The sequence below is a fragment of the Xenia sp. Carnegie-2017 genome, unplaced genomic scaffold (assembly GCF_021976095.1).
Source record: "Xenia sp. Carnegie-2017 unplaced genomic scaffold, XeniaSp_v1 HiC_scaffold_13, whole genome shotgun sequence".
In the NCBI taxonomy this organism is placed as follows: domain Eukaryota; kingdom Metazoa; phylum Cnidaria; class Anthozoa; order Malacalcyonacea; family Xeniidae; genus Xenia; species Xenia sp. Carnegie-2017.
This window is the reverse complement of record NW_025813436.1, coordinates 6,624,084-6,643,359: the sequence shown is the minus strand read 5'-3', so window position 1 is coordinate 6,643,359 and position 19,276 is coordinate 6,624,084. Positions and strand designations below refer to the sequence as shown.

Below are 19,276 nucleotides of genomic sequence, written 5' to 3'. Positions count from 1 at the left end.
AATGCGTGGATTTCAATCTTCAAGATAATATACATAATAAATATATACAATGTATAACAATACTAAATCATAAGGTGAATGAAAAACTATAACATTAAATCTAACGGAACGTTAAATCATGACGTTGTCAGCTCAGCTTTACGCGCATTATTCAAATTAATGGCTGTTGAATAGACGTAGGGGATTGTCATTTTACACATGTAGTCATGGCAATGTTGCCGCGCCACTCGCGTACATAAATTTATGCTAATAGTAAACTGATTAACTAATCAGTAAACTAATTATCATTATTCGTTTCCCACAAAAATTTTACCATTATCAAAAGGGAGCACTTTTTGTTGTAGTACTTCAGAAACTATCGAATGCCAGAACCATGTTCGAAGGGAAAAGCTTTGTAATAGTTACAGGGTCTAGCAAAGGTTTTGGCAAAGCTGTTACAAAATTGCTAGCCAGTGAGTTTTCTCAGAACGAAAATGCAAAAAAATCAGTGTTTGTGCTAGTGGCTCGGTCTAAGCAAGAATTAGAAGAAACAAAAAATACTGTGCTTGAAATGTCGAGTTGTGCAACTGGTAATACACTTTCATGTTTATTACTTTGAAATTAATGAAAACAAATATTTTCCTACCTAAATGGTAGTAAGTAATCTCAACCTCACATGGGATGTTTTTGTTTAACTTCTAGTTCATGTAGTTGTGGCCAACCTGGCTGACTTGAACAGCTTGGATAATGTGATCTCGTGCATACTCTCTTTGGTATAAATAACCACATTGATCAAGTATTTTACGGCCAATATAACCTATTGTAGTATGTTGCTTATCTATTTCGTGTTTCAATTTTAGAGCAATAACCCAAGTGATTATTCTTGTGCTATGTTATTAAACAATGCAGCTTGTGTTGGTGACAAACTCATGTCCATTTCTGGTGAAAACAATCTTTCTGACATTCGAGAATATATGGATTTTAATATCACATCCAGTGTATATTTGACGTAAGCAAGAATTTTACATGGAAAACCTCCAATTCATAATTTTACAATGTTCTATTTTATTTAGTTTCACATATTATATTTCCTTTATTTTAAGGTAACTATTCCTTATTCCATTTTAGTTCATGTTTTATCAAGCATTTTTCTTCAATCAAGACCTATGTCATTAATATATCATCATTATGTGCTATTCAAGCAATGCCTTCTTTATCTCTTTATTGTACTGGAAAAGCTGCTCGGGACATGTTTCATCAAGTCTTAGCTAAAGAATCGGTAAAGGTGTATTTAATACAACTATACTTAAGGATTATATCATTTCAGCCTTCTCTATTCAGAGTGACATTCGTGTTTTGAATTATGCACCTGGACCTATGGATACTGCAATGTATGACAAGATAATTAAGGATTCTGACAGTGAACATATAAGAAATTCTTTTTGTCAGCTAAAATCTGAGGTTGGTTTTTTGCGGTAATAAACTGATGAACATTTTTATTCAAGTCTTGTAATTTTTTTGCAGAAAAAAATTTTAAAACCAGAAACTTCAGCCAAGAAACTTGTCCTTATATTAAAAGAAGATCGTTATCAGTCTGGCAGGCACATTGACTACTTTGACGACATGCCTTAGAAAAATTCTATAAAACCTAAGTGTGTAGAATAGTGTTACCACTTTCACTTGTGCATGAAAGTTATTTCATTTTCTGATCAATAACAACCAAAACAAAGAATATCTCATCAATTTATTGTAGAGGATAACCTTGTATTAAACTGAGTATCTATCTAGTATATGAATAACATGATGTAATGAAATTTACCTCTTGACTGCATGATATTTGAAATGAAATGATGATATGGCTACAATTCAATTAAATTTATGTCTAAAAACATTGCCTGTATATTTAAAATAAAATATTTGACCTCCTATTAATTTCCTTCTTATTCACATTCTCTGTATGTTGTTCATCTTCTCGTTGCCTTTGATTACCATTACTTTTAGAAGGGTGGAAATTCTAGATGATTTCATGGAGACATTACTATCGCTTGTAAAGGAATTTGATGACTTATTTTGCAAGTCAAACTTATCCAAGCGGACAAAAGTTCCATGTTTAGGTTTACAAGAAAAATATTGTTTGCCATTGACATTACCATCATGGTCACCTACAAAGACAAAGATTTAAGAGCAAGTTGCGACGACAATAGTTGGATAGTTGACATACAAAAATAATTTCCTGTCACACATTTGCAAGTTACATAAAATGCATTGAAAAAAATTTGTGGAGCATACTGTCAAGAAGATGATACATACCTATAGGAAGATCTAATTCTACTCCAACCCACTTCCCTGAAGCAAAGTCTGTTGTACCAATGTAACGAATATATCCTATCTTAGAATCATCCAATGATATCATCTGACCAATTTTCAAGTCCTCCACAGTGTAAATCTCTGTTTTAGTAATCTTTGATGCCCTAGTACTATCCAAGATATGTTGAGAAACTGTATCACGACTATCCAATAGTCTATCTGTACTCTGATGTAGGCCAGAGTCAACAGAACCTGACAAAGAGCTCCCATCATGCACAAGTTTTGTACTTGACTCTTTTTCTAGCTTACTGACGCGAAGCGTTCATCTTTTTCATGACAGTTTTCTGGATCTTCCAGATTGATGGGCAATTCAACAAAATTTGTTCTGACATTGGTATCATTTAATTTATTGTGAAAATTGTTATTGGCCTTTGATTCACGTTCCAGGAGGCGCCCAGCGCTTGTTTCATTGGCCTCATACGGAAAAGCGGTTTCAGTAACAGGCTGCGGTGACGAAGGAGAGCTTTGTTCGTGAACAGTCTCGAGAATTATCGTTGGAACATTGCCTTCAGCAGCGCTTGTGTTCAAAAGGCTGGTATCCTGAGCGATGGGTTTATCCCAGTCATCGAAAGAAACCGTCACATGACGAATTGGCTGAACTACTGAACCTCTTCGTGCGGTCCTAATCATAGATAACAAATTCATGCGGGAACACTTGGAGAACATCACGTGGAAAATTTAGGGATTTTCATGCAGAAAAATTAGCGAACGGTAGAAAAAATCTAAAAGTAATAGTGACATATTCCACACAATAGATGAAACCTTACCAAACCGTAATCAACATCAATTGAATCGTTTTTTCCACCAACGGACGAAAGATCAAAACTCTGAACACAGAAGAAACATCAAAAAGAATCAAAACTCGTGCTATAATTGACATTTACCAACAAAAACTTAACTCACCCCTTGCAGTAGATTTGGAGTGCTGGAAAATTTCCTTAATGGTTTTCCACTGGCTGCCAGTTTTTCTTTTACTACAACTTCCTACATTATAAGAATTACGATTGCTCAGATTTAAACTAAATCGATATTCTCAAATTAAGGTGGATATTAAAGTACAACATAGGGTAAAGCGACACCTGGCGTAATTTATCCAGTTTTAATAAACCCTCAACGTGTGATATTCCTCGATGATACTTCTCTAAAACAATCTCATGTTCTTCATCATTTTTGCTAACTGCTGCTGCGGCTTGTTCCGCAAGATTTCCCCTTTCCTCAGTTTCCTCGCCCGGTTGCTAAAACGAGCAAAGTATGCAAGCCTCAAAGGTATATTTAACAACGTATCAAATTGAATTTGATTGCACGATGCGACGTAAAGACGATATGAGAAACTGTTGTTAGATTATGCCATGGAAGCCAAGACAACGACTCTTTGTAACAAAATCATTTAAACTATTTTGCCTATTTACTTAGCCATTTGTTTTAAAAATTGTAGCGAATTTTTGAGGCTATTGAGGAGTAAAATGGTTTGTAAATTGGTAGAAGAGCAACCACATGACTACACTATATTCATGTCGTCTTTGACAGCGCGTCGTTAAATCTAAATCTATAATTACAATAACAACATTGACTGTTTCCTAACCCTTGGTATGTGAGAAACAAGTTCGTATGTGACACAGCAACGAGTTCTGGAATCCTAAAACACAACAAACCCGTACACATAGACTAAATAATCATGTTCGAAAGATGGTGAAAATACAATGAAAAAGATGAAGTAAGAACTTTACCTTCCAAATCCTCTTCATCAAAGTGTCTTTAAGACTTTGCCTTTTGTAAATACGGACAGAGATTCTCTTACGAAGAACAACATCCATAGTGAGAGGACTACTGAGGCGGACACGAGCCTTAAAGAAAATTAATCTTTGAGTTATATTGATAAGCATCACCCATCAACAATTATTTTATTTAATGATGAAAATATACAAAATATACAAGATGGATGGAAGCCATCCAAAAAGATAATTTCCTAATTAACTTTAAATTTTGAACATCGATTGGGACGTGGAGATGGGCAGAACGAAACAACTAGTTGAACTTCAGCATCGCTTTCAACAACACCTACCTTCACAATTAAATAAACTCTCTCCGAATTCAGGGTTGTACGATTGAGGTAAGGTGAATCATGAACGGATGAGTCCCATGAAACTGTAATACAAACCTAGACAAAAAACAAGGCAATTCAAGAACATTCATCGATTAAATAGTATTGTAGCAATGGCATATATACTGTAGTATCTAAAAATGTCCTAGATGAATTACGACGAACTGTAACCATGCAGATAGTGCTACAAACTAACTTACATTCTTTTGATCGTATTTAATAACGGGTAGCTGTTTCATTTTCTCGTCCTCTTCGAACGACAGGCGACAATCCAAACCAGCCACGCTGTTCTCATCAAACGATAAATTATGGATTCCCTCAGCTAGCGAGAAGAAATTGAATAATTAACAAATGGCAGTGCGGAGAATAGCGAATTCCTTGTTCTACAAACTATAGATATCATTATAACATGAATTGAAAAAGTCGATTGACAATTTATAGCTTACCATTCAAATCAAGGAATACAACAGGAGTTTGCCTCTCCATCCCCGGTTGTTCCCTTCTAAAAACAAATTTAAAATAAAAAAAAACCAACAAAATTTAGAATAATGGAGTAAGTCACTGGAGATGTTTACATAGATCCACATTCCCTTCTAACCTGCTAGATGGTGAACCAGGGACACTGCTTCCTGCTTCAGGATGAAGTACAAAGTTCTTTTCTTCAGTTAAGTTTACCCATTGATCAACTAACCATGTTTCACGATCCTTATCCTCGCCTGTTTTCTCTGAAAAAAATATCATGACTAAAGAGTTCCGATACAAGTATTTCTTATCTTATTCAGCAACGTCTGGCTCATGCGATCAATGACGTACGCACCTTTCTTTTCATTCAATAACTGCAGTTGTTCATCTAAATATTCCTGCTTTTTTTTCAATGATTTTGCTAACCTTTCACGTAACCTAAAATGAGATAAAATTATCATCAATAATTTAGTAACACTCTTAGGGAAAGGCACTCCATTGAAAATGAAAGACATTACAAATGTTTCAAAAATAGGCATTTGTTGTGGTGCATATTAGTAAAAACAGTCTTTCTTACACAGATAAATCTTTCTCCTGATAAGAATCCAATGAATCGTCCATTTTTTCTCGTTTACACACACTGCCTGCCTCAACAGACGAGATCGCCTCAATCACGACCGGGAGCGAACCACTCTTCGGTAATGGTCGTACGCCAACAACGATCCTGCGACTTTGACCGTGACGTAACTGGAATATACCTCCAGTGGAGTTATCATTACGACTGCTGATCTCTACAGGAGCAAATACTCCTTGATCATTTAGTTCATGAATTTCTGTCCAGAGATCCACCTTACGTTTTAAGGCATTCCAACTGAAACAAAAAGGAATAAGCAAATTTATATCACAACAAGAACACAGATATGGCTTTAAAATGGTCTCAATTAATATGCCAAAGATAGTGTTAATAAGAGACTTGAAACATAGTCATTCGTCAAAGTTGAACTGTGTTTTCAACACGGACAAACTAAAATAAGGTTATGCTTATCTAGATTACGTCTTTACAACTAACCCTTCTTCAGAGTTGCTTATCACTGGCTCAATAGTTGGCATCCATGATGTATGACTATATCCTTTACTTCTGTTGCCCCAAATCTCAATAGAGAGGGCGCCTTCTGATATATACTCAAGAAAATCTTCAGAAGTTTCGACCTGAAAGATCTAGAAATTGGATTTAAGATTCTTTATATAAAAAAGTTCTTCTCGACAAACAAAGACAAGTACATCTAATAAAACGGGGAAAATATAGCTGAAAAGATTGTAAAAAAGGTTTTACTAATGTTCTGCATAAAAAAATTCTGTTCACACCTGTTCTTCAGAGAAGACCACCGAGTTATTTTTGGAGCCTGGTGATGAGAGTTGCACGACATTGGGTTGATTCCAGAACTCGTACTGACAAAAGACGTAGTTACAGAAGGCAAGAGGAAGATCGTAGGCTTCGAGGATTTTCACCTACAGAAAAGGCAACAAAGCATTAATGAATCACAACTCTTGTTTTATGCAACCATCAGACATTCCATTTGCTTACAGTAACCGTATCTATAAACCTCGTGATGTATTATCTGCAAGACATATCACCTTCACTGAAACAGTCTGACCAACTGAAAGCTCTTCATCTTCATTAGATACCCCCGATGCTTCATCTTGTTCTTGGTTTTCATCGTCATTTGTCGACCCTGCATCAGCTTCTTTACCATCATCCTCCAAGGCACGCGTGATTTCAACTTTAAGCCGACCACATACCTTTTTATTAAATAAACACCATGAAACGGGTGCGCTGATTGGTCTAGAGCCGTGTTTGTATTAGCTTGTGCAACACACATTTGAGCTCAACCAATCAAATCAATCAAAACAATCAATCAATCAAAGAGAATTTGCAAATCGATCATGAATACATTTTAGAGGAAAAATAAAAACGTTTGTCTTTTTTTCGCATTATTTTATTTTATAAAAGAAATAAAAGATGTTTTTCATGTTTGCACTGGCTTATGCAAACCTCGAGGCCGTTCGTGAGAACTCTCGAGCAGGTGCAACCCTCGACCTTCGGTCTCGCGCTTGCACTGATCTGCTCTCGAGTTCTCCCAAAGGTCTCCTCGGTTTGCATAAGCCAGTGCAAACACAGTAAACATCTTTTATTTCTTAAATAGTGAATATTTACTTTTAGATTATAAAAATATAGAAAAATTCTCAGTTATAGTCATAATAATTTGCTATGTTAAACTACCTCTCCTTGTTGACTAATAATCGGAGCGGCATAATCCAGTGGGACATCGAGAAAGATGCACTCAAGATAAACATTAGCAACGCCAATCAATGTATGACATTCGAATTCGAAGAACAAATCATCTTCGACATCAATCTTGAAAGAGGAGAAAGAAATAAAACACGTCCGAACGAAAACTACAACAAAATAGACATTTCCATTAAGTCTATATATAATTTAATTTTTTAATAAAGCCCTAACACCATAAGTGGTTGTAACTATTATAACTATTATAATATGTTGGTGCAAGTGTGTGCTTAGATATATTTAAAAATTTATTGTGCTTTTAATGATTGTAGGATGCAGGAACGAGGACCTCACTGAAAAAAACACGTAAGTGATACTGTCATCCTGAATAAACAAAATTAAAAGGACATAGATAACATCCTAATGCTTTACCTTTGTATGTCCTTCTTCAATCTGATTATAAGCGTCTCTCATGTCATAAATTTTGTTAGAAAGCTTATCTAATGACCAAACTAAAAAAATAACATTGATATTAGTGAAAAGCTTTCTAAAGAACAAAAATCAACACTACACAGTAGGCTTACATTGAGTTCCTTTATTTTTCCTTTTGACAACAATGGCCACCTCACTAGCAGCAGTAGTACGACTTCTGTTTAAACTGAGTCCAGATGTCGGAATCTATGAAATATAAAGTGCAGAGTGAAAAAAATTGCAAGGAATTGCAAACACAATCAATTCACTGGCCGTACCTGTAGAGTAACAGCAAACACCGTATCCCGTTTCATTTCTTCGCTCAATTGGTTCGCCTCTCTGATAAGACATAAATCCTCCATTCTTATTTAATCGTTACATGACCTATGTGTAATCTTGTAACTACTTTTTTTTCATCCAATAATCCATTAATATAACATCATCTCAAACCTCACTAAAGCGTTGGCCTGTATAACTTCTTCTTTTAGATTTTCCAAACATCGTTCCTGCTCCATATTATCTAGGTCATCGTTTACAGACAGCCGAGAGGAGCTTATTCCCGATGATCCAAAAGATCCGAGACTGACGGTCCTTTCTGGGCGAAATGCTGGATTCATTTCAAAACGCATTCTTTCAATTTTTTCCTCATACATTTGTTTCTGTTTCACGAGAGCCTCTGCAACATTAAGAAATATTCAGCTTTTTGTTTAACGAGATTACAATACATTAATTAAACGTGGTTCATTGAAATGTACTGAGTAATCTAAGTGTAATTGTAAAATATTTCCAAGAATGTACCTTCCTTGTCAATCTTATGTTTTTCCTCAAGAAGCGCTAAAGCGTTATCACTTATGTCTACAGATGAGTATAATGAAGAGAAAATGATATAGTAAGGGGATCACATTACTGGGGGGACGTCTTATGTATACAAATAAGTATTACAAGGAGTATATGATATAATTAGGGAATCACTATATATAATCATAATGAGGAGTAAATCATATAGTTAGGGGATCACATTAGTGGTGGTATCCAAACTATACCTGACGTCTTATCATTTATACAAATCTCTCTTTGCGCAAACTCATAATCTACCAGCTGTTCAGGTTCAACCACTACACAAACAAGGTTAAGAAAGTTATTCATGATATCTACTCTAAAAATTCCCAATTATATCGGGAAGAATTCAAACTGACCAGATCCAGGAGGACGGGGACAATTAATGCGGAAAAGGTGATTATTCCCCCACAATACCCGGTCACCATGATGTAGTAGAGTTTTCTCGGTGATCACAACCCCATTACGATAAGTCCTGAAATTAATATCATCATTGGTTATAGCTAGATTATCAACACACACACACACACACACACACACACACACACACACACACACACACACACACACACACACACACACACACACACAATTGCCCTTGGCAACATTTCATTCTTTCTTCATCTAATACCTCGCATTCTCAAACGGCGTGATATATACTTCGTTTGAAACAATTTCAAGTGTGCAATGTTCTGGTAAAATACCAAGACCTTGCAGCTGAATATCCTATAAAATTTAATTACGTCGTTGTCATACAAAACACGCATCCCATCACAATGATGATGCGTACGCATGCTTTACGTTCATTTAATGATGTCTGAAATACAAGAAAAAATTCTTACAGTATGATTAGCAGCGTCATGTCTTCCGACCACAGTCCGCTCCTTCAAATAGTAGACAAGGAGTTCGTTAAGAGAAGGATCGGCGTTCAAATTCACAAGATAAAACTTGTTCTTTTCAACAGCAATACCAGAAGATTGAATGGATATCCCCATTTCCTCCAAGGCTTTATGACGTTCCTGAAAACAATAATCGTCTCCTATGAAGTACACGGACGATATTCATTAAAAAAATCTTTCTAGGTCTTGGAAACTTTAACAAGGTGCATTTTAGAAATAAGCAAGCACAAAACTTGATTACTGTTTTAATTACGTATGTTGATCATCATCTCCATCCAGTCGTCTTACGATCTGTATTTCACTGCCAACCTTGTAAGCCTACCAACCTGTTTAATGATCTCGGTATTTTTTTGTTTTTGTTCCCAGGACATGGTAAATTCCTCCATGAGATGTTCGCTCTCAGTCAACTTTTCTTTAATCTCATCCTTCGAATCAGAAAATCCTTTTATTTTAAGGATTTGTTTCAAACGTTCCACTTCCTCACGAAGCTCACGGATAATCTGCAACAGAATGTTAAAGAGAATGGTTACAAACAAGGAGTATCGTTACATGTTTGCAGATGTTAATCGTCTTGAGAAGGAACATTGGTGTTGGTGGTGTTGATCGACCCTTGCTAAGGATAACGAAACGTCAGTCAACACCAGCAATCCTTCCAAGAACTTGCATCTGAGAAACTAGCCTGAGTCATCAACATGTGAATAAAGTGTAAGAAAAAGCAAGTGTCACTTCTGTGCATGGTAAATGACATTGTAAAAATTCAACCATTTTCCCAGCATTTTTTAAAGACGAAATGAAATAACTCTACGTGTATGTCAAAACACGATAAATAATTTTGATACCTTAGCATTTGGATCTTCATTTACAATAGCGTGATTCACGATTCTCTTTGCTCTGTCAGCATATCGTAGTGTTGACATTGTCTCTTCATAGTTATCCGCCGCTGGACTGATGGTGGCCACCATTACAGTTTTACTGTTACCACCAAGGTTATCCTTAAAAATTTCACATCATTACACCCACCATAAACTAACAGTAAAAGCCACATGCCCGACAATGAGAAAGTAAAAACACTCATGGTAGTAAATATTTATATTTTGATCTGCAAATAAAATCAACATAAATTTGTTTCTAATGGGAGCAACAAGATTTCTGATACTTACATTCGTTCACATTACGTAAGCACTATTTTAAAAATTTTAATTCCCTGTTACCTTAAGCAACCATGTCAATACTGAATCTCTGTAAGGGACGAATAGCGACTTCTTTGCTTTTCCCAAGGACTACAATGTTGAACATAAACAAGACAGTGAAAATTTGACAAGAATCTTGAATGAAAGTATGTATAAAAATTTGCTTACCTGATCAGCTAGGGCAGATATGACTAAGCCTAAAGTATGAAGAGACCTAAAACAAAAAAGTTTTTTTTACATTGACATGAGCAAAACAGTCAAAAGTTGCATGTGAACTTCTTCATACTTGTTGATGTTACTTCCTTCTCGTAGTCGGTCACCAGTAGTTCCAGTTTTACTTGCCCTCTCACTACCAGCTAAATCAACTAGACTTAGTTTGCTTGCCTTCTCTCCTGTTGTCTAAAAGTTATGAAGTTTTTTGTTTAAAAAACAAACAATCATCGAAAACAAGAGGGGAACCTTGGTATACATGTAAAGCATATACCTGAGTTTCTTGATCAAATTCAGCCTGAGTAAGGACAATGTTAAACACGGCATGTGAACGACTACTCTCTGAATTCATGTTTGTTGCTGCAACAGTCCGAGATTTATTTCCTTCTACCATCAATGAATCAATGTCCTAGAGAGAAAAAAACAATTTAGCGCCAAGCTCTTAGATTGAGAAGAATGACAAGCTACCTTGACATGAGTCAGGGTTAGTATGGGAGAGTTGATAGACAATTGTAGTTATAATTTGTTACAGATAGTTGAAAAGATGATGCTGGTTCGGGTGATTTAAAAATTTCGTCACCTGAAACGATGACACAACAAGCTTGGTAAGACCATCAACATAAGGTCCTGTAACTTTATGTTCTCTAACTTTCAGAGTTTGTTTTCCTCTAAATCAAAAACATTGAAATCTATTTTTAAAAGTTCTTAAAAAAATCTACAAACTGAAACATTTATTGAACAGAAAAATTTATCAATAAATATCATCAAAGAGCAGACCAGTGGGGCACATATCAAAGAATAAGGATGTACTATATTCCCAGAGAACACTTTCTTGTCCACATGCAATTTATGGACCAACTTTTTCGACATATTTCACAAAAGATAGAGAGTGCCACACACCCTACCCCACTGCCAAATTTTTCTTTACAGAATGAGAAACTTACCCTCGAGGATTAAGTAAATCTCTGACTTTCTCATTATAAATTTCTATGTATGAGACTTCCACTTTGAAGGAAAAGTTATCATCCTTGTTCTGTAGAAAATCACAGGAAACATTTGGTTAATTGGAAGAATGACTGAATGTTATTGAATATTGTTATTCTATGATTTACATTAGATATTCTCTCAAAAAGATCGTCACAGAGACGAGGGATAATTCCTGTCTGTGTTGAAGATCCCATCATTGTGTATGACTTGCCAGAGCCTATAAATGTTCATTATGTTAGATTATAATCAATGTCAAAACTTTCAAAAAAAAAACATACATATTTCATGTGAATTGCAGTACTTACCAGTTTGACCATAAGCAAACAAGCAAGCATTATATCCATTGAAAGCATTGGATAACACATCTGTTCCTAAACACTTATAGACTTTTTCTTGACCTGGAACAATAAAATGTTGATTATTCATAAAAAACACAAAATATATGAGAGCATGCCTCCAACTTACTAGCAAATTTTGGATCTTTCTCATCCATTGACCAAAAACAGTGGTCATATGTGAATGTCTAGAAAACAAGCAAATAAATTTAATGTCATTTAACAAAATGTACAACATTGTACACAAGATCACCACACAATATTTATAGCAAACCTTTGTATTTTCTTTCCTGAAATAGAAGATGTGATATATTGTTAAGAAAAAAACCCACATGAGTTTATTAACTAACATGCTTGTCACAAGATTTCAGCCACTATTTATCCCCTTTATCTATTTCATAGTAAGGCATTTGTTTTAGAAACTAGAAATATCCCAACAAGAATGAAATAGCAGGAGATTAAATACTAAGAGTCTGAAGACAATAGCTGTAGTTCTGTCATAATGAAAAAAAAAACAATCTGAGGTGCAAAACATTATACGCTGAATCAACGAGAACATGTCAAACAATCAACTTCTCACTTCAAATATTGGACAAGACTGTATTCTACTTGAAAAAGGGCATCAAGGTCATTATTTCATGATATATTTGTAAACTGTTTATTTGACGAATGTTTATTATTTAAGTTTAATGAAAACGCTTTGTTGCAATGTTATCATTCCAGATCGGTAATTTTGTCATCGGAAAAAGCATTGTTTCCCTTAATTATATTAAACAAGTTTTGATTTTCAAGTGCAATAGTAAATGTCAACACATCTTTACTCTATAGCTCATAAAAAAATTTTAAAAGTGAAAAAGTCCAATCTACTAAACCCTATAAACAGTCATGAACATGTACATCAATAACATTGCAGTAATACAAAAACTTTTTGACAAGAGCCGGTGTATAATTAGATCTTTCTTTAATCTTCCACGTAGAAAAGATAGAAAAACAATGATTGACTTCTATGTTGTACAAAATAAGTAGAAGAAACTAAACATAGCAAGCAAAACAATCTCTAAGTTGAAAGACTTCTAAAATCATAGTTGTTCTATAGACGAGGAAGTTTTAAGCACGATTAATATGAAATTAAAATGTATACTTGTCTTTTGCTGTAGGATGTCTTAGCCACGTTTGCGTATCGTCCATTTCGATGATAATTTTAGTGCCCAAATCAATTTCTGGGACAAACAGAAATTCAAGCATCAATTTACAACAAGCTAACAAGGTCACATAATAAAAACTATACGATGTATACCTCGAGTATTGAAAGGGCGAACTCGAACAGCCACTTTAACTTTGTCTGACATCTTCAACTACTTGGAAATATTCGGTTTTAAAATACTTTCAGAGCACGCATCGATTTACTTATGTCTTTAAACGACTTTTAAACCGTTCACTTTTATATAACAAGTGGCCAGTAAAGACAATTTATTTTCTTACATCAATAACATTATATTCGAACTATTATTCGAACATTCTATTGCCAACTTTATCTCCGATGAACTTGGGGTATAATCACCGGACGGAATAAAAGGTACGTGTACCATTGAACTAAAATGGATCTGGAACGATAACTCAAAAATCCGTAGCTAAGTTTTGTTACAATACTCATTGACTTGCTGTAAATTATAAACGTAATATTGGTATTATCTGTTAATTTGGACACTCATGCATCGTAAAAAATACTCTGATTGTCTGTCATTTTGAGTTTCCTATAAATACAAGACGTAATTTGGATTGTGTTTTTTCACCAATTCAGTAAATATTGTAAACTATTACGATAAAAAATAAAACAACCATTTATTTTTGAAACATTAAACAAACTACGCCAAAAATAGTTGCGCAGAGACAGACTTTAATTGCAAGTCATTTATATTATTGTCATTTTGAGATTCTTACCCACTTTATTATGTTCCAATTCTTTTCATGTTCATTCGTTGTTTGTTTCACCTGGCTGTGTGAAAACTGAAAAGTGATTGATGTGAACTAAGATCATTTGCTGGAATAATTTCATCGGTTATTTCGATGGAGTTTCAAGCATTTTATTGCATGTCTTTTTAAGAGCTCTAATTGGATAAAACTTGAAAACATTGAGATTGATCCCAAATGAGTGAAAGCTCTCATTTGTGTTTCTTTATCACATTTTTCTTTGAAAAAAAAGTAATTAAAAATGAAAAACATCTTTTTACTTTTATGACAAGCCAGTAAAAGAGTAATTGATTAAGAAGTGACAATTTTTTTAAATAATGGTTTCATATAAATCCTCTTTTGTTTGCTCAGATTTTGCAACCGTAGATACACAAATCGTACATAAAGGTTGATACTTGAAAGCCGAACAATGGCTAATGCATGAGGTGTTTATAGTAAGCAATAGACCAAGAGGATTAAATTTATTTCTTAATGGAGAAAAGGCGAAATCTTGCTAAATTCAACAAACAGCTAAATAGCCTGGTCAATATATCATCACATTGCCCTAGAAAGTTACTTGAACTTTCCAACAAACTAGTTAAAACAATTTTCTTTCAGTGAATTCAAGGCTTTCTTCACCAAATATCGATTTAAAAGTAAATGTACCTATTGACTTATTCTGCTATAGAGTTTTGTTTATATTTCAATGACGTCCTAACAACAGTGTGCCCCAGTTCTCTTTGTCCTCAATCGAGTCCATTACCCGCAACGCTTTGCGTGTCGAAAACACGTTCTGAAATCAAAGTTTGTTATTCAAAGTCAGCGAACAAAATACGAAAATAATTTCAAATTACAGAGAACAGAAGGGCTTTACTCTACGGAGGGCCTAAAATGCCACAAAAAGCGTTCAGTTCTGGTGCGAATGCCGTTCCTATGGGAAAACTCCATCCGGTTTTAGCAGCGAAGAGACAAGACTCTACTCAAGATGGTGGACAAAGGCCCCCCTTGCCCTCTTCTGGTTATAAATCCCCAGGGCCCTTTTTACCACTTCCTCCTCCCCCTAGCGACACTCAGGAAAGGCCTCCCCTTCCAATTCAAGCTTACCCTGATGGAAATAAACGTATTGGAAAGACTCCTGGTAAATACTTAATTATTTTTCAAAGATCTAGATTAAGTATAATTGACATAGTTGGAGTTTATCCATCATGAAAAAGAAGTTATTAATATTTTAGTTGATCAAAGTTAGTCAGGGTATACTTTAGATAATTGCATACATGCTAAACAGCAGGGGGGGTTTGTTCATAGATTTTCCAGAAAAGAAGAGGAAAAAGCGAAGCCGATGGCAGAGCGAAGAAAAGAAAATGATTATACCTGGAATGCCAATGTGTTTACCAACTGGCATGACTGACGAACAAAGAACAACATATATAAGTATGATGATTGTATGAAATATGGAATTTTGTCTTGTTTATTCTTATAAATGTATATTTTATAGCTCACCTTAGGATAGAAGAAATAAGTAGACGATTGCGGACTGGTGATTTAGGAATTCCTGATAATCCCGAAGATAGGTTTGAGGAATATTGGGTTATTAATCTTGAATATGTACTCTTGGCATCATGTCTCTGTACAAAATATTTTTAAGATCTCCATCGCCTGAACCGATCTATAATTCTGAGGGAAAGCGCCTGAACACAAGGGAGTTTAGAGTTCGTAAAAAGCTGGAAGAGGAACGGCATACTTTAGTTCAAGAGGCAATGACAGCAAATTCCGATTATAAACCTCCTGGAGATTATAAGTAAATGATTCAGAGTTCCTAAAATTGAAATGTTTTGAAAAATATAATGGAGAGTCTATTGTTAAATTGTTGAATTTTTAGTATTAACCTGATCTTTTCAGATATTTACTTTTTTGTTAAAGGTTGTGTTAGTGCTCTTGAATAAAATATTTTATTCTAGGCCTCCAGCTACTCGTATACAAGAGAAAATCTTCATTCCTCAAGATAACCATCCCCATGTTAACTTTATTGGTTTGTTGATTGGACCAAGGTATTGTACCCATTAACTGCTTTTAACTTAATACACTACTCTATTGTAATATTTATAATCTACATTTTTTTCTAGAGGTAACACTTTGAAAAAGACAGAAAAAGAAGTTAGTTGAATTGTTAAAATGATTGTTATGTAATCTGAACTTACTTGAGGATTGTCATTGTCATTGTTAAACAATATGTTGTTGTATGTTCTTGCATTTAGACAAACTGTAAAATAATGATTCGTGGTAAAGGTTCAGTTAAGGAAGGGAAGGTTTGTGAGTCTTGTTTTGTTGAGTGAGTGGCTATATGTTGCTTAGTGATAGGTTATGAAAGATTATTAATAATGAAATGTAATAATTAGGGACGAAAAGATGGTCAACTGTTACCTGGTGAAGATGAAGAACTTCATGCTCTTGTTACTGGACAAAATCATGAGTCAGTGAAAAAATGTGTTGATTTGGTATGGTAAAAAGATTTAAATGATTTGAATTCTTTGCTTCAACATGAATTGTTGATCCTTGCTAATCATAGATCAAGAAAATCATCAAGCAAGGTGTTGATGCGCCAGAAGGTGAAAACAGTTTGAAAAAGCTACAGCTTCGTGAGCTTGCTGCATTAAACGGTACACTTCGAGATGAGGACATAATCAGATGTAGAAATTGCGGATCAGTTGAACACAAACACTGGGAGTGCCCAGAGCAACCAAATTTTACTGCTACTTTAACATGTACCAAGTGCGGAGCGAGTGGTCATATTGCAGTGGATTGTATTGTCACTCAAAAAGAGTAAGTACAATAACATATTATGTTATAACATCTAAATAAGCACGACTTTCCTCAAATATTTGTTGCTTGCATCCTGTTATAAAATGAGATCTTATCTTTCCTCAGGCTAACTAACATTTTATCTGCACCACCACTACAGGATAGTGCGAAGATGGATAGTGAGGTATGACCAGGGATGCTAAATACCCTCTACAGCCCCTCAAAAACATGTAATGGATCAAAAGGAAGACATATACCAGCTGTCATTATTGTTTTATTTAATTTTCACTTTTTTATTGCAGTATATGTCATTGATGGCTGAACTAGGTGAAGGACCAGAGGGAGGTGGACCCCCTGCAGTGCAGTCCCCTCCACAACCCCCTCAACAAGTGGTAGTTCCAGCACCACCACAACCAATTCCAAGACCCTTACGTACACAAGTTCCAGGACCCATTGGAGTTGGAAATATAAGACCAGGTCCTGGAGGAAAAAGTCCCACCATGGGACGACAAGTAAGATAACTATGACTTATATTTGATATAAATAACATCAAATATGTAATGACATCTTCAAATATAGCTTGGGAATAACTTGCCCCCATGGAATTCGACCCGACCACGTGCTCCTAAACCTCTGATGAGCTCACCTGTACCTCCACCTCCTAACTTGAGCAGAGGTCCACCACCAATTCCTGGAAGTTATCCATGGAACGCATCATCTCCTGGCAACCAGGGAATGTCCGGTGGTCCACAACCATATGGAGTACCTGGTAATTTTGGTGATAATCAAAGTTATGTGTACATGTATATTATACAGTTGACTTGTTTTAATATGTAAATTGTCTTTTTCCCTTGTTTAATTGTAGCCCCTCCAGGAATTTCCAATCATCTACCTCCTCCACCTGGACAACAGAACTCTTGTCCTCCACCTCCACCTCCACCAGGTCAAAGTAACCCACCACCACCATGGCAAAGTCAATCAAGTATGCTCATGGTAAAATATAAAGGTTCATATTACATATTCATAATGTACATTGCTTTATCATTTAGATCCGTGGCAGTCATATGGATATACACCTAGTTACCCTTCATATCCTACTCAACCTCAACCTCCACCTCCACCACCCCCATCTTCTGATTCTTTACCCGCACCACCTCCATGGGTAAGTGTTTTTCAATTCAAAACATCTTTATGATGAGGCACTCCATTATTTTGCTAAATGCTTATCATTGTTTTTAGGCCCAGGCCTTAATGGCAGCATCACAGCCTCCGCCTCCACCTCCACCCAGTTAAAGGCTGACTGACAACATAAGAAATGTAATAATGTTTTAATTCCTTAAAGAAAATGTCATTGTTTGTGGTCTGTCATTTAAATTGGGCTTGTCATTTGAACTGTGATGTCCAAGCTATAATATTATCTCTATTAACTGCTTTTTAATGTCGCACAAGAGTTGTTGATAATATGGATGATAAAGTTTAGTTTCATACGTATTTATAATAAAATAGAGAATTTGCTTTGGCAAAATTTGAAGTGCCTGTAAACCACGTGATTTAGCTTACCGTGAATTGCACATATGATGAATTTTTATGCTAAAATCTGTTTTTAATCGTGGAGTAGTTTCATTCGTTTTGTGGTAGTTATTGAGGCAGAGAAAGGAAAACAGACTCTAGCTATTTTTGGTAAGCTAAATCCAAATGAGACAATTCACAATAAATGTCAAGTCTTTTACATAGTGTTGTTATTTTTTTCAAAGGGCGTGAAGCAACATTGCAATTGATTTATCTTTGTTAAGTGTTTATCCCCTATAAAGAAATATATAGCGTGAAAAACGTTGTGGTCTCCTTCAAAGATATGTCACTGAGGGGGTTGGGGGAAATGGTTTCTGAAAGACTTAGAATCCTGCATTATAACTTGCTAGGTGGTACACGAAGTCATAAGGTTAAAAATATAATTTAATTATAAGGTTAAAAATATAATTAAATATAAAATAAAGGAATCCTACAATCAACTGAATCCAAACAATCAAAATGATACCCCGTGGTAACCAATTGTTATTGGAAAAACAAATGGAAAATATAACCATTTTCCTTACAGTAAACAGGTTCCCAAATTCAAAATATCAACCCTCTCAAATGACGATAATTTTGAAAACCCTGCAAATTTTGCTGCTTAGGAGAGGTACAATCTCCAGTCTCCACCTAACGCATTCATTCTCTATTTTTTACTGATCATTACCCTGTTGCATATCGACAGTAATTACAAACTCATAAGCATAATTGACGTTTTAAAGTGAAGCAAGAACAAGCATTGTCCATTTGCATTCTTCACTAGATTTTGCCAATCACTTGCATTCAAAGGAGTAATCTGATTCATCTAGATTCCACTTCTTTCGTCACCATTT

At 35.2% G+C, this 19,276-nt stretch overlaps 3 protein-coding genes across 3 annotated transcripts; 2 read left to right on the top strand and 1 right to left on the bottom strand.

Annotated features, from left to right (window-relative positions):
* The first annotated feature begins 199 nt into the window (after window positions 1–199).
* On the top strand, window positions 200–1,911 carry LOC124458467 (sepiapterin reductase-like). The gene is made up of 6 exons (XM_047008483.1): window positions 200–569; window positions 682–752; window positions 840–988; window positions 1,108–1,258; window positions 1,321–1,440; window positions 1,504–1,911. The coding sequence occupies exons 1-6, from the start codon at window positions 374–376 to the stop codon at window positions 1,609–1,611; spliced, it is 795 nt and encodes a 264-aa protein (XP_046864439.1). The 5' UTR covers window positions 200–373; the 3' UTR covers window positions 1,612–1,911.
* LOC124458398 (kinesin-like protein KIF13A) lies at window positions 1,709–16,094 on the bottom strand. Its single transcript, XM_047008422.1, has 41 exons — window positions 16,083–16,094; window positions 13,423–13,670; window positions 13,267–13,345; window positions 12,400–12,415; window positions 12,256–12,313; window positions 12,096–12,188; window positions 11,916–12,007; window positions 11,748–11,836; window positions 11,384–11,471; window positions 11,078–11,212; window positions 10,880–10,992; window positions 10,762–10,807; window positions 10,615–10,683; window positions 10,243–10,395; window positions 9,730–9,903; window positions 9,347–9,523; window positions 9,136–9,230; window positions 8,864–8,979; window positions 8,711–8,782; window positions 8,466–8,522; window positions 8,118–8,343; window positions 7,946–8,006; window positions 7,781–7,874; window positions 7,629–7,708; window positions 7,191–7,325; window positions 6,545–6,709; window positions 6,275–6,418; window positions 5,979–6,127; window positions 5,487–5,780; window positions 5,265–5,347; window positions 5,046–5,172; window positions 4,894–4,949; window positions 4,648–4,769; window positions 4,409–4,504; window positions 4,074–4,190; window positions 3,929–3,982; window positions 3,426–3,581; window positions 3,250–3,330; window positions 3,114–3,173; window positions 2,290–2,968; window positions 1,709–2,141 (listed from the first exon to the last, which is right to left on the bottom strand). Exons 2-40 carry the CDS (start codon window positions 13,472–13,474, stop codon window positions 2,909–2,911), a joined length of 4,134 nt encoding a protein of 1,377 aa, XP_046864378.1. The 5' UTR covers window positions 13,475–13,670; window positions 16,083–16,094; the 3' UTR covers window positions 1,709–2,141; window positions 2,290–2,908.
* On the top strand, window positions 14,852–18,603 carry LOC124458425 (splicing factor 1-like). Its single transcript, XM_047008440.1, has 15 exons — window positions 14,852–15,213; window positions 15,381–15,506; window positions 15,571–15,646; window positions 15,721–15,873; window positions 16,034–16,123; window positions 16,199–16,229; window positions 16,331–16,381; window positions 16,472–16,570; window positions 16,642–16,895; window positions 17,001–17,058; window positions 17,177–17,386; window positions 17,454–17,643; window positions 17,740–17,856; window positions 17,924–18,036; window positions 18,114–18,603. The coding sequence occupies exons 1-15, from the start codon at window positions 14,967–14,969 to the stop codon at window positions 18,165–18,167; spliced, it is 1,869 nt and encodes a 622-aa protein (XP_046864396.1). The 5' UTR covers window positions 14,852–14,966; the 3' UTR covers window positions 18,168–18,603.
* The last annotated feature ends 673 nt before the right edge of the window (window positions 18,604–19,276 follow it).

Bases quoted from the DNA above. Each gene is read 5' to 3' on its own strand.
- LOC124458467 (XM_047008483.1), top strand. From the start codon at position 374: ATGTTCGAAGGGAAAAGCTTTGTAATAGTTACAGGGTCTAGCAAAGGT. The intron at 753-839 runs GTATAAATAACC...TTTCAATTTTAG, and splicing joins TCTCGTGCATACTCTCTTTG to AGCAATAACCCAAGTGATTA. The intron at 1,259-1,320 runs GTAAAGGTGTAT...TTCTCTATTCAG, and splicing joins AAGTCTTAGCTAAAGAATCG to AGTGACATTCGTGTTTTGAA.
- LOC124458398 (XM_047008422.1), bottom strand. From the start codon at position 13,474: ATGTCAGACAAAGTTAAAGTGGCTGTTCGAGTTCGCCCTTTCAATACT. The intron at 13,346-13,422 runs GTATACATCGTA...TGTTTGTCCCAG, and splicing joins TCGCCCTTTCAATACTCGAG to AAATTGATTTGGGCACTAAA. The intron at 8,980-9,135 runs GTATTAGATGAA...TATTAATTTCAG, and splicing joins ACGCCGTTTGAGAATGCGAG to GACTTATCGTAATGGGGTTG.
- LOC124458425 (XM_047008440.1), top strand. From the start codon at position 14,967: ATGCCACAAAAAGCGTTCAGTTCTGGTGCGAATGCCGTTCCTATGGGA. The intron at 15,214-15,380 runs GTAAATACTTAA...GTTTGTTCATAG, and splicing joins ACGTATTGGAAAGACTCCTG to ATTTTCCAGAAAAGAAGAGG. The intron at 16,382-16,471 runs GTTTGTGAGTCT...TGTAATAATTAG, and splicing joins GTTCAGTTAAGGAAGGGAAG to GGACGAAAAGATGGTCAACT.